Source organism: Corapipo altera, unplaced genomic scaffold, assembly GCF_003945725.1.
Source record: "Corapipo altera isolate COAL_440 unplaced genomic scaffold, ASM394572v1 2b, whole genome shotgun sequence".
In the NCBI taxonomy this organism is placed as follows: domain Eukaryota; kingdom Metazoa; phylum Chordata; class Aves; order Passeriformes; family Pipridae; genus Corapipo; species Corapipo altera.
The window spans coordinates 33,927,284-33,938,406 of record NW_020884874.1 but is presented as its reverse complement, the minus strand read 5'-3'; the positions used below and the strand labels follow the sequence as shown (position 1 = coordinate 33,938,406).

Sequence of the window (11,123 nt, the reverse complement as noted above, 5' to 3'; positions counted from 1 at the left end):
GAATTCGGCACATCAGGTTGAAAGGGAAAAAAAAGCTCTACGGAGTTAAGTTAATGATATATGAGCCCGATGGTGCTGTGTAATGAAAATACAGCCCAAAGCCGTAGCTCCTAAACCAAAAAGAATCCGAAAGTAATAGAGGAAGGTTTGGGATTATTTGAAGTTTGACGAGGGCAGATACGCTCAGGCTGCTGCTCCGCTGGGTGCTGAGCGTGGAATGGCAGGACGTGGAGGCAGGGGGTGTCTCTCCTCAGCAAGAGCCGGTGCCCGGATTGAACCACCGTCTGCATCCCGCAAAAAGGACCTTCAGTGTGCCTTCCCCTGGCAGCCCTGACTTCCAGCTCCTTCTGCTGTCAGACAGCTCGACAGTGTAACAGGGGCACTTTCTCCTAAAATGTGAAAAATCCCGGCAGAGGTGATGCGCGGTGTTTGGAGGAGATGCCTATTTTAGAAACAACTCTGATTTTTACACCGCGCCCCTTCTTTTTCCCTCTCCTTTGCTCCCGTTTAAAGGACTTGTTATTGTTTAAAGAGACCCCATTGAACTATTTCCTGCTCATTGTCACCTCTCTCCCCCTCACCCTCTATCCAGGGATTCTCACGGAAAGGTAATAAACTGTTTCCCTCACACCACAGACCGCCACAGCCCCGGAGAATGCAAACTATTACAACACTGGCGGGCGGGAGTGCTTCGGAGCATCCCTTCTCTCCCTCATCCCGGCTCTTGTTTTTGTGTCAAATAACTTTACAAGAAATTCAGCCCGTGGCAAAGTTTCACCCGTGAGGCTCAGCCTCCACTCTTGCCCGCAGGAACTCGCGGGGGTTTCTCCTTGTTATACGAAACGAAGCCTTTAGCTGTCGATCTGGTTTTTCAGAAGTACGTTTTTATTTAGGTGGGATGGCAGGTAACTATCGATATGATTTTTAGATTTTTTTTTAAAATATTTTATTTAGGTAGTGCGGCTCGAAACTATCGCTGTCGAGCACCTCGGCTGCGAAGGTGCTGCCCGCGCTGATGGTGCTATGTGGCAAACTGCGACTTTTCTCACGGGTGGGCTCCTAGGCTCACTTAAAATCGAGGAGCTGGTGGCAGGGAGTGCCCGTCCTGTGCCAGGTTCGTGGTCAGCCGCTTTACAGTGCTGTTCCGGCTCTTTGGCTAAATTTTACTGCAAGGTTTGTCGTTGCCAACTGCATTCTTCACTGAAGCAGAAGTTTCTGTCAAGGGGGCAGGGGCAGCGCGGTAACGGGGGTGGGTGTGGGTGCTGACAGCGTGCGGCTGCTTGTGGAGAAGGACTTCCCGTTTTTCCCCCTAAACATCGATCAGCGGAGGAGGTGTCTCCCGCCGAGGACTGACTGCCTAAAAGCGGACCGGGGGGCTCGCTGCGGCGGGAGGCGGGAGGGTGCCGCTCTCGCCGGTTGTGAGGCTGTTGCCGAGATGGGCCATTTCCTCCGCGGCTGCCGGAGCCCAGGCCCCGGCGGCTTTGATAGAGGTGCAAACATTTGGGGGCAGATTTACATAAAATAGCCGCGTTCAATCCCGCGGGCCGCAATTAAACATCACAGGCCCCCGCGGGCCCCGCTGTGATATGGCCGCGGGCAGCCAATGGCGAGGCCCGGCCCGCCGGATCAAAGGCGCCGCCGGCCAATCAACGGGGCCCCCCCGCGGGCGCGGTGATGTCACCGGGGGGGCGTTTATGGCGGGCTATAACAGCGGCCCGGCCCCGCCGCCCTCGCTGGGGCCGCCCAGGGCCAGGGGAGGTAGCGCCTGGCCCGGCTCCTCTCGGGGCTGTGCCACGGAGCTGCCCCGCCGGGCGGGCGCGGGGCCAGCATGAGCTCCCCCGGCCCGGAGGGCGCGGGCAAGCCCCCGCAATACCGCGTGGACCACCTGCTGAGCGCCGTGGAGAGCGAGCTGCAGGCGGGCAGCGAGAAGGGCGACCCCACGGAGCGGGAGCTGCGCGTCGCGCTGGAGGACAGCGACCTGTGGCTGCGCTTCAAGGAGCTCACCAACGAGATGATTGTCACCAAGAACGGCAGGTAGGGAGGGAGGGAGAGAGAGAGGGAAGGGGTGCCGCCGGCCCCGCTCCCGGCCGCCCGCGGTGGGGGGGGGCGAGGGGGTCCCGGGGCCGGAGGTTGCGGGATGGCCCCGCCGCACCTCGCGCCTCCGTGTCGCCCCGCAGGAGGATGTTCCCGGTGCTGAAGGTGAGCGTGTCGGGGCTGGATCCCAACGCCATGTACTCCTTCCTGCTGGACTTCGTGGCGGCCGACGGGCACCGCTGGAAGTACGTGAACGGGGAGTGGGTGCCGGGCGGGAAGCCGGAGCCGCAGGCGCCCAGCTGCGTCTACATCCACCCCGACTCGCCTAATTTCGGCGCCCACTGGATGAAGGCGCCCGTCTCCTTCAGCAAAGTCAAACTCACCAACAAGCTCAACGGCGGCGGGCAGGTAAGCACCGGCATAGGCACCGGGACGTGTCGGTCAGCGGGGCTGAACCGACCCGTCCCGTCCCGTCCTTGCGGGGCGGTGGGTCCTGCCAAGCCCCCTGCTCGCTCACCCTCTCCTCAAAGCTCGTTTTCATACTGCTGTTATCAAACGTGCTGGGGTGGGTCGCGCTTTCACCTCCATCTTTCCCCCCCCCACTTCATTCCTTCAGGAGACTTGCTCTTTCTACCGAAGATGGGTGCCTTTTATGACTTTCCTTTTCAGAAGTCTCTTTCTGATCTGAATAATGCCAACGATGTCGTAGATGAATCTTTCTGGCTAGCATATCACTGATGCATTAGTGACTCTGCAAGCACCTTATCAAGTAACAGGGATAAGGATAACTATGCACAAAGTCGTGGTCTCTGTTCTCAGTGCACTTCTCTTACAGCTTCAGTTTTAGGGTTTATTCATACCTCTTGCTTTTTTCTTTTAGATACTTTAAAACCTGTGTGCTCTCTGTACCTGCCAGCATCTGCCACTATTCTGTCCCTGCTCACCTGCTCTGTCCACTTGCTCACAGATCATGTTGAACTCCCTGCATAAGTATGAGCCAAGGATTCATATAGTGCGAGTGGGTGGCCCACAACGGATGATCACCAGCCATTCCTTCCCAGAGACCCAGTTTATAGCCGTGACGGCCTACCAGAACGAGGAGGTATGCACAGCAGGGAAGAAAGGATGCCACTACCAAGAAGTTTTAAGTAGCAAAGTGCATGCTGCAGAGCAAAATAATGGATCTCTTTTCAAGTTTTTCAGTTCTTCCCGTGATTTTTTTTTTAAGCTAAATATAAAAAATTGAATTATTGTATGTAAAAGCCTTATAAATGTGTTATGGCACAAAGTTCTGATCACTGTCTCAATATGTACTGCCAATTCATTGTAGGAGAGTAATTCTTAAAAGATTTTGTGGGGCAAACAACTATGATAAAAAGTATGGTTACCATTTTCAGCTACACAGTGAAATAACTGGATGTGCCAGTTTTGGGACAGCCCTTTTTCTGTTAGCCTAAATCTGCATCTATGTTGAATGAATCTGCAAACTACCAATCTTTCTGAGATTTCTTTGATGTCTGTTCTGCTCTGGCTTGAAATGTGAAGATTTTTATAACTCTTTAGTTTAGTACCTTTCTTAGGTGTTTCCTTAGATGATCAATAAACCTGGGCAATTCAATCTCTTAGAATTTGGCAGAGAAACTAATTCCTAGCCCTTTGATACTACTTCAGACCTTAACGAGCTGTTTATTTGATGTCTGTAGGTTGCTGTTATGGCCCTACTTTTATTTCTTAAAAAGTCAGTGATTTTTACCAACTTCAGTGGATAGGCCTAATTCAAATCCTAATGTCAGTGTGATAATGAATGGTGATACTTGTAAATAAAAATATTTGTTGTTGTTTTTAGATCACAGCTTTAAAAATTAAATACAATCCGTTTGCAAAGGCATTTCTTGATGCAAAAGAAAGGTGAGAGCTCTTAATTTAATTCTAAAGTGTGGATTTTTAACGTAGATTTGTAGAGGCATATTCTTAACTAATACAACACGGTTTCTTTTATAGAAGTGATCACAAAGACATGATGGAGGAAGTGGGAGACAATCAGCAGTCTGGGTATTCACAGTGTACGTTTAGTTTCATTACACATCATGAGCATAACTTTGATTTCTTCCATCTCATCTGTTACATTAAGCTAAACTTTGAGACTGCTGTTTGCTGGCTGGTTTGTTAGTTCATAGGGAGAATAGTATTAGCAGTCCTTGTGATTGTGGTTTGTGCAGGTTTATGATTGTATAAACATTATGATCTCTGTGGTTAAGACTTCTTTTCTTACATTCAAAATAATTTAATAGAATCTTGCGTTTGCCGTCACATCCAAAAAGACGACTACCTTTGTATATAAGGACAGCAATGTTCACGTGGATATGGCGACAAAAGTTTATTTCATAGAATTATCGAAACAGCACTTATGGTTTAAGTATTCTAAGAAAAATATGGGCATTTGCCTAAAGTTTTTTCAGATGATTAAAAAGCATTAGTGTTTTAATGATATCTGTTTTAACAGATGATTGACAAAACAGTGCAACCTATAAAGGGAGTGAGTTGATTTGCAGTAGGAATTATTTTGTTTCAGAGAAAATACTTAATTTTTAAGAGGAATTCTTAGCAGTCTGAGAAACTTCAGAGCTTAGCTGTAGATTGAGTTCAAAGAGCAATTTAAAACTGAATAACATGCTAACAATTGCTGAGCAAACACTACCTACATATGGGAGGGTTTAACAATTTCTGTGTTTCTTTACTGTGATTGTAATGAAGTGGTAATTTAAAAAATAATGTTGGCTTGACACAGGGCTTCTTTTAAGCTGTTGTTTCTCTTCCTGCCTGGCTGCATTACATAGCCCTCTCACAGACCTCTTGCTTCCCCCCAGTAGGTAGTTGGCTTATTCCTGGGACTGGAACTCTGTGCCCACCTGCCAATCCTCATGCCCAGTTTGGAGCCCCCCTTTCACTCTCCCCTGCTCACAGCTGTGAAAGGTACTCATCGCTGAGGAACCACCGTCCTGCCCCCTATGCCACCCCCTACACCCATAGAAACAACTCACCAAGTAAGTCTGATGTTGCAGCTCTGTAAAAAGGTGGGGGATGAGCCGAGGGATTTGAGCTTTGAGCAGAGGCATCGAGTGTGATGTCCCAGAAATTAAGGTCGCTAAGTTGCTCAGTTTGGGCAGAGGGCTTGGGGTCAGCATTGCGAAGAAAAGAGGGTGATGGGTACATGTCTTCAGTCTCTTCATGATGGAAAAACTGTCCCCTGGTAATTGATCGGATTATGTTGTGCTGGCTTTGCGTTGTGCTCTTGAGTTCTTGAAACCATTTAGCTTAAACTTACTTTTTTTTTAAAGTTTGAAAATAAGGACTTTAATGATTATTTATAGGCAATACACTGAAATGAAGATGTATGTCTGGTTCTGTTAGTATGACTTATTATTAACACATAATAATTGAGGGCCTGATTATGTTAGTTTCAGTTGCCAGTAGCTGTAGTTAATGTCTGTACCATGACTGCGTAAAAAGAAATAATATGGAGCTCAGTAAATTGCAGAGCTATTAAAAGTTGTGCTCAGAAATAGGCAAATATCTTAAGGCTTAGTGTCTCAAGCACTAGATACTTAAGGGAGAAAAGAGCCTTTTTGAAGTGATTTTTTTTTTAAATATATTTTCTTTCTTCTCGCAAAGAATGGTTACAATTTTTGCCTTTAAGGTTGTGTGGATATTGTAGGTTCCCATAAAATTATTTAATATTTTGAATTATGAAGTAATACACAGGCTTCTAGATGCAGCCTGTCCAATCTCGTATGTAGCTTTGTAGTTCATTTGGAAGTGAAAAACTAGCTTTCTGTGAACTTTTCTTGTATCATGGAAGTTTCGTGCAAGTTTTGTAATTTAAATAATAAAAGAAGAAAACACCTCTGGTGTTCCTTCTTGATCCCTGGTCCTCAGCAAGGAACGTCTTCTTCACTTAGGCAGCTGCCACAGCAACTTCTTTCTCACTACAGATGGTTGTATGGGATTCCCTTTATAGCTTCCTAGTGCCTCTGCTGTATTGGCCAGCCAGTTTTGGTCACAAACTGAGTAGTCTAAGCCACAGTCCAATCACTCCTAATGGTGCCCAAGGTGGACTTCAAAGCCCATGGCAACTCAGCTCAAAACTGGTATGTGTAATTCAGTGATACGCTTGTTATCCAGGTCTGCCAGAGTGTTACTGCCAGTGTAGGTGATGGAGATAAAGAAAGTGCCCTAGAAGGTCCCCAAGTGACTGCAATAGTGTCAATAAAGAGCCTGCCTCTTCCCACAGACTGAATAAAGAAGCATGGGCTAAATTAGCAGGTGGTTTGCAGATGGATTTTTGCCTATAGCTCCTTCACAGAAATAAGACTTTGCAGTTGTGAATTGAGCAAAACAGCATATCAAGGCAGTGCCAGTGAAAGGTTGAGCTTGACACAACTGGTTGCGGCTCCATTTTTTTTCTTCTCTGTGAGGGTAATTCTGTCTTTTTTTTCTTTTTTCAAGGTAGTAGTTGAGGGAGGTGGTTTAAAGCTATAGATTGCATTTAAATACAAGATTATGTGGCCTGATTCTAGTGTGTTTAAGTGATTATTTGTTTTCTCAGCAGCCTATGCTGATAACTCCTCTACCTGCCTATCCATGCTGCAGTCCCATGACAACTGGTCTTCTCTAGGAGTTACTACACACACAACGATGCTGCCCATGAGTCACAGCACTGGCACAGCTACCAGCTCCAGGTAGGATTCTGTCCCTCAACAGCCCTCAGATTGATGTCTTAGTACTTTCTAGGAAGAGGGGGCTGAAAAAGGAGATAGTCATCAGCAAATCAGAAATCCCTATGGCCACGTGTGAGTCGTTAGTTCTCTGTGGGGCACTGAGAAGGACTATGCACAAGGAAAACAGAATTAAAGAAACAAAATTTTTTTTAATGTTTTGGTTTTGGAAATGTAGTTACTTGTGACAGCAATATTTAATAGATTAAGGATTGAAAATCACTTAGGCAATTGAATACATTGAATTTGAGGATGCTTTCTGAAGTTTCATCTGCTTTCAGCATAACGGTGTTTTAAAAAGTTTATTTTTTTATTTCTTTCATTTTGCCCAGTAACTGCTTTCTCAACCATCTCCATAAACCCTTGTTCTGCTACAAATGTTGAAGCAGTGAACTGTATTGAGGAGAAGGAGCAACACAGTTGGGGCAGTAATTCTTTGCTTAAACATTGCCACTCTAACCAGCCCAGCATGGGATTATACATGTGGTGAAAGTCTTGTTATTTTGTGATCATAAAAATGTATCTTTTCTCTTCTTTTTACTTATTATCTTAATTAAACTTTTGGATCCTTTAACAGAGATTTAGCTTACAGTTAGTATCTTGGAACTAAACTTGAAAATTCAAAGACATACAGAAAAGGTGGTAAAATATTTGCTATTAACCACAGAGGGACAAGGTTTGAACATTTTTCTCAACAATTCAGACTTATCATTCTGTTTGTGGAAAGCATTTTTATTTGAACCATGCACATGGACACTTGGCTGTTAATCAGACTATGTACTACTACTCAGTAAGAGTTACTGGTATTACTGAATGTAAGCTTTAGTCCTGAACACAGATTGAGTAAACAGGTCCTCTTAGCACTTATTTTATGTCTGACTCCCAGGATATATATTTAGAAAGTTGCAAGGTCCACTGAGTTTCACTTGCTGCATTGAGCTGTCCAGTAGATAAAACTAGTAGAAACGGAACTGTGGGACCTCAAAGGAGGCATTTCTGCCACCCCTTTTGTCTAAACCCCTATCTGTAAAGTAAGAATAATATTTTGTTTTCTTATTAAACTGCTTGGGATCAATAGGTAGAAAGTGCTGTGTAGTATTATACATCAGAACTTTACTTTTACTCATAATATTTCTCTTTAATCATTCTGTTTTTTTTAATGTTTAGGTGTGTTTGTTTATAGTTAGAAGAGAGACAGTGCAGAGGCTCTAGTGTCCTGATGAAGCTTTTTTCCTTCCGAGCAGCCCTTTCTGTAGTATCTGTGTGATCTGCAGTCTGGCGCTTCCCCTTCTAACATGAGCTGATGAACAAGGAGGGCTGAGTTGCTTTATGGAGGCATCCATCCCTGTCTGACTACAGAGGCACCCAAGGGACTCCATCAGACTCATGGCAGTGTATTCAAACCTGCCTGCCTCCAACAGCTACTGTGTCCAGCCAACTCCACCATGTGCCTTTCCCCCTAATGCCATCATGGCTCAGGAATCAGCTCTCAAACCTCTGCATTTTTCAGTCAGCCCGTTCATTCCTCAGCTTGGCTTAAAATTGGCTAGTACACCTAGTGCTGGAACCTGCTGTTGGAAAATAGAGAGGTTAGATTTATTTGTGAGGTACCATGAACACGAATGCTGCCTGGGGGTCTTTCCTACCTCGCAGTGGCTGGGGACTGCTTAGTGAATTTCATCATCTCCAGCAAATGGATCCAGCTTGGGCTCTGTGTTTTGACCTGAGAAACTGCCAGCAGGCACTAGAGTCACTAATAACTTGTTTATCACTTTCCCTCTTTCAGTCAGTACCCCAACTTATGGTCTGTGAGTAATAGCACCATCACACCGGTGTCTCAGTCAAGCGGGATGTCCAACGGCCTGAGCTCCCAGTTTTTGCGTGGCTCTCCTGCACACTACACTGCTCTTCCTCACCCGGTCACAGCCACCTCCTCTGCCTCCCCCCTGTACGATGGCGGGGCACCCACGGACCTGCCCGACAGCCAGTACGATGCCTCCACACATGCCAGGCTGGCATCCACGTGGACGCCTGTCACGCCTCCTTCCATGTAAACCTTGACCTTTTCCTCTAAGGCAGACTTCTTAGCTACTGAATTACTTTAAATGCTTAATCCTCAAAGAAGACAAAAAAGAGACATGAAAGAAACTGCAAACAAAGCATCTGCACTGCTTTGCATAGAGCATCTATATTATACCTCTTAGAGTGAACAGTGCATCACTGACTTCATGTAGAGTTTACAAACTGGTGAGTGTGCAATTCTGAGAGCAGGTTCACTGCTTTTAATATTTTTCATTTTTTAAAGTTTGATAGACCTAAGTTTTAAGGTTTTTACTTAGATTTCAAATTTCTCAGTGTTCTCATATATTTGGACCTGAAGTTTGGCATCATTCTTGAGTAAGTTACTCATAACTGGTTTTCAGTTAATTTTTTTAAGTGGCAAACTTAGCTATAGGCATGAGAATACTTTTATTAACCATCTAGTTAGAAGCATTCTGATATATGCACAAATGTAGCTGAGGAGTGAAGTTTTTGGAAAATCATGTGCACTAACATGTATTTGCCTCACAAATACGTTGTGTTCTTGACTGTATGCTTATTTCCTTGCTGCTGAATTAATGTTGGGACAATCTGCAAGAACTATAATCCTCCCAATAAAAACAGTATTAATGTTTGGTCTAAAAAGTTTTACCCCAAAGACTTCTCTTAGAGGTAAGTTTTGCTGTTTGATCATATAGATTTCAAATACCCATCAGCTTAACTAAACATCTCATTTCAAACAGCTGGTGTCTAATTAGGAGCCCTATCCAAAACGTTCTGAGACATTGAAAATACATCACTGTTTTTTTTTTTTTTTTTTTTATGGTCTTTGTCTCAGGCCTTAAGTTAGGGAGTTCAAATACCTGGAGAATCATTCTAATTTATTTCAGTCTTCTTTTCTGATCTATATTTATTATTTGGTAAATTACAACTTTATTTTCTACATGTTAAGATATGTAAATAATCCCTCAACCTACAGTGTACTCTTTTAAGACAATCATGTGGGATATTGAACAACATGGATGTAAGTAGTTAACTTATTGTAAGAGGGAAATCTGTAGTTACTAAGAATTTTGGGGAAAAGTGCAGATACCCTAAGATTTAAAATACACTGACTGCTTGACTTGCTGGAAAGAACAGGTCTTGATAAAATACCTCCTTCGTGACTGATATTAAGTAATGTGATCCAAATCTCTAATGCAGGCTAACCCAAAATGTTGGCTTAAAGCGTGCCCTTAGACATGTCTCTTTCTCCCACTGGCAAATACATGTCCTGGGATAAGGGAGTTCTTTTGCATAAGCCATAATAAATAACTTTTATAATGAAGTGCCTAAATAGTGAAGCAAAATTCTGTATCAGGGAATTCCTTAAATAACTGTGTGCTCATGTGCTACAGTGGCAACTTTAAGATGGAAAAACAAGTTTTTGCCACCATTTTGGGCTCTTTGGCACCCTAGGGGCAGGTCCCTGCACCTCGAAAGGCTTTGGCAGGACTTTCTCCCCGCAGAGGGATCTGTGTGCAACTGCAGGCTGCGGCCTCCTGGAGGTGGTACTCCAGCAGGAGAAGGCACCAGAAGCGAATGACTGCATGGCCACATCCTCTGTCAATATGTAAATATTGGTCTAAGTGCTCCTGTTTCATTGTGAAGGTACATTATGTAAATGATGTAAGTGCATTATTATTTAGACTATTTTGTAGAAATTAGCAACATATTTCATTGTGAGGTTTTATACTTGTATTTTGGAAGTATAATTTAAATTAAAAAAAAGTAAAGACTCTTAAAACCCAATGCTTGATTTTTTCGGTTTATGGGGGCAGTGGGAAAGGTGAAACAAATACACATCAGCCATATTGAACCTGCAGTATGTTGACCTTCGATGGAGCGGTTTCACAAATGGTTCCTGCTGCAAGGTGACTAGTGTCTGTGTGTGAAGGTTCAGAGAGTTCTTCCCTTCTTCCCTGTTTTCCCCACCCTTTTTGTTTGTCCTTCCTTTTGGTAAATCCTTGACTGCCTGGTATTCAGAGGTGGTACCTGCACTTGGTGTTGAGTGAAAGCTCTTTTCCCACAGTGACCAGTCTGTAGGGTAAATGCTGGATGCAAGCAAGGCAGCTGCTGTGTTTTACCTTGATAACCAGATTGTCAAGTGTGTTTCTGAATCCCTACCCCCAGTAATAAATACTGAATTGCTGCCTGGTCCCTTCAGCTACTGAAGGAGTTTATCAGCTGACCTAGCACTACAGTGACTCTGCATGTAGCTGTGCACACAAATGC

The 11,123-nt window shown here is 44.5% G+C and overlaps 1 protein-coding gene across 6 annotated transcripts; it reads left to right on the top strand.

Moving 5' to 3' along the window:
• The first annotated feature begins 1,708 nt into the window (after positions 1–1,708).
• TBXT (T-box transcription factor T) lies at positions 1,709–10,606 on the top strand. 6 transcript variants are annotated; one of them, XM_027634201.1, is made up of 8 exons: positions 1,709–2,034; positions 2,178–2,442; positions 3,002–3,136; positions 3,881–3,942; positions 4,039–4,097; positions 4,902–5,078; positions 6,641–6,773; positions 8,596–10,606. In XM_027634201.1, exons 1-8 carry the CDS (start codon positions 1,829–1,831, stop codon positions 8,861–8,863), a joined length of 1,305 nt encoding a protein of 434 aa, XP_027490002.1. In that variant the 5' UTR covers positions 1,709–1,828; the 3' UTR covers positions 8,864–10,606. The 6 variants fall into 6 exon arrangements, with proteins under 6 accessions (XP_027490002.1, XP_027490004.1, XP_027490003.1 ...); XM_027634203.1 differs by having other exon boundaries at positions 4,036–4,097; positions 4,905–5,078; positions 6,644–6,773; XM_027634202.1 differs by having other exon boundaries at positions 4,036–4,097; positions 4,905–5,078.
• The last annotated feature ends 517 nt before the right edge of the window (positions 10,607–11,123 follow it).

Bases quoted from the DNA above. Each gene is read 5' to 3' on its own strand.
- TBXT (XM_027634199.1), top strand. From the start codon at position 1,829: ATGAGCTCCCCCGGCCCGGAGGGCGCGGGCAAGCCCCCGCAATACCGC. The intron at 4,098-4,901 runs GTACGTTTAGTT...GCTTCCCCCCAG, and splicing joins GCAGTCTGGGTATTCACAGT to TAGGTAGTTGGCTTATTCCT. The intron at 5,079-6,640 runs GTAAGTCTGATG...TTGTTTTCTCAG, and splicing joins CCATAGAAACAACTCACCAA to CAGCCTATGCTGATAACTCC.